The 2264-nt window shown below is 32.9% G+C and overlaps 1 protein-coding gene across 1 annotated transcript in view; it reads left to right on the top strand.

Annotated features, from left to right (window-relative positions):
• Positions 1–1264: 1264 nt before the first annotated feature.
• Positions 1265–2264, top strand: part of LOC101488491 (probable galacturonosyltransferase-like 1) — a 1375-nt gene continuing 375 nt past the window's right edge. Inside the window, exon 1 of the mRNA XM_012719032.3 lies at positions 1265–2263. Within this exon, the coding sequence (XP_012574486.2) occupies positions 1502–2263 (762 nt within the window). The 5' untranslated portion in view covers positions 1265–1501. The remainder of the gene's footprint in view (position 2264) is intronic.

Below are 2264 nucleotides of genomic sequence, written 5' to 3'. Positions count from 1 at the left end.
GGATCCGAAAACACGTGCATACTTTATTTTCTAACACAAACACGCCCTTTTGGTTGAGAAATGTTATTTTTAGTTTTTTGCTACCTAATATTTTAGATAGTGTAATTGTATATGAATAATTTTTACAGTAATCAGTATAATCTTTCTTTCTATCATTTTAGTTAATGATTCGATTTAAGTTTGTTCTTTGTTCATCATCACAATATTGTTTGTTTGTTACACTGCATTTTTTTCATTCACTTTAATTTTATTCCTTTTAATTTTCAGGTAAGATTTTTAATTGAGTGTTTTTCATCTTAGTTTTCTTAAGTTTTGATTTAGACTCTCAATGTTTTATATTTTTTATTCAATATATTTATTAAAGTGTTGCGTACGATGGGAAATAGTTTTAGAATATTAATATAGATGAATGTCAAACTTATATCATATGATGTAATTTTTGCTTTAAAAAAATGCATAAGGTTTTCCACCAGGTTAATTTTATTAGAAATTAGAAAATATAGTTATGACTCTTATTTGAAGCTACTCCTTTTTTTCTAATAATAAAGTTACCGGTTGTGTATATGACTTTCGTGATTTGACCATTTAATCTAAAAAAATTAGTGAATTGGTATTTCCTCGCCAAAAACAAATAATAAAATTGTTGGTTTTAGATGCATGTTATACCTGTAAACACTTCACTGGAGCATTCCACAGACATGGACGGCTCAAATATATGATTATATTATCATGAGTATTGAGTACAATATACATAAAATTTTAATAATTTGTTTACACTATTTTTTCTTTGACTTATTTGTTTATGGTCTTTGAATAGAGAGAATCGTCAATTGTTAATGTTATTTTATGTTATTAAAATTAATTATTTTATATCAGTTTGACTTGTTAGAAGAGACACAAGAAAGAAAAACCCCGTTTTCTTGATCAATTATGGATGGATAGTGTATCAATACGTCCCAATTCACGGCGTTTTTTGTTTTCTGGATTGCTAATTTCCAATGCATGTAACTACATACTAGTACATAGTTTGTGAGTAAGCTTATACTTGACGTCAAAAAAAGAAAATTATACTTACCTTATGAATTTGAATAGTGCAGTACAAACAATCTTCTCAAAATAACATTTCATTTTTTAAGTACGATAAACTTCACGTATTTTCATTAATAAATTAAAATTAACCTAAGTTAATTTTAGAGAAAACATAAGTTTTAAGAAAAAAAAAATATAAAAATGTGAAGTATATTGAGCGAGTAGTATTTTATAAGTATGGATAAATCGGAGTGGTACATATCCAAAATAAAAAAAGTGGTAATATGATTGACTAAATGAGTTTATGCATTGAGTTATGTTTATGAAATTGAAGCAGCGATCTCTATGGTGGTGTTGGCTACAAGAACCCATCTCTCTCCTCATTTCTCATTTCTCATTTTTCATCAAATCAAATGCTTTTAGATCCATCAAATATTAACCACCTCCAATATTCTTCTACATAAATCATCATATGACATCCATGGTCTTAACCATTTTTCATTTCCTAATAGTTCTATTGTTTATTATCTTGATCTCTACTAATCATGTCACGTGCAACACCATCACCATCACCACCACTCAACGCTTCAAACAAGCACCTAAATTCTACAATTCCCCAAACTGCGCCACCCTTCAATTTTCACAACCCACCGACACGTGCTCCGACGATGCTGTCCACGTGGCAATGACACTAGACATTAAATACCTCCGTGGCTCCATGGCCGCCATTCTCTCCGTTCTTCAACACTCTTCATGTCCAGAAAACACTATCTTCCATTTCGTCACCGCTGCTTCAAAATCATATTCCTCCACTGTCACACTCAACAACACACTCTCAAACTCATTCCCCTATTTGAAATTCCAAATCTACCCTTTCAACGACGATGCCGTTTCAGGTTTCATTTCAACTTCCATTCGCTCCGCACTTGATTGTCCTCTCAACTACGCGCGAAATTACATGGCTAACCTTCTTCCCACGTGCGTAAATAAAATCGTTTACCTTGATTCCGATCTTATACTCGTCGACGACATAGCCAAACTCGCCGCCACGAATCTTCGTAACGACGCCGTTCTCGCTGCGCCGGAATATTGCAACGCTAATTTCAGCAACTATTTCACACCAACGTTTTGGTCCAATCCTTCGCTTTCTCTCACGTTCGCGAGTCGTAAACCTTGTTACTTCAACACCGGAGTTATGGTTATTCATTTAGAGCGGTGGCGTGCCGGAAACTACA

The sequence above is a fragment of the Cicer arietinum genome, chromosome 8 (genome assembly GCF_000331145.2).
Source record: "Cicer arietinum cultivar CDC Frontier isolate Library 1 chromosome 8, Cicar.CDCFrontier_v2.0, whole genome shotgun sequence".
Lineage (NCBI taxonomy): Eukaryota > Viridiplantae > Streptophyta > Magnoliopsida > Fabales > Fabaceae > Cicer > Cicer arietinum.
Note: the sequence above shows the minus strand (reverse complement) of the source record. Positions and strands in the feature narration are given on the sequence as shown.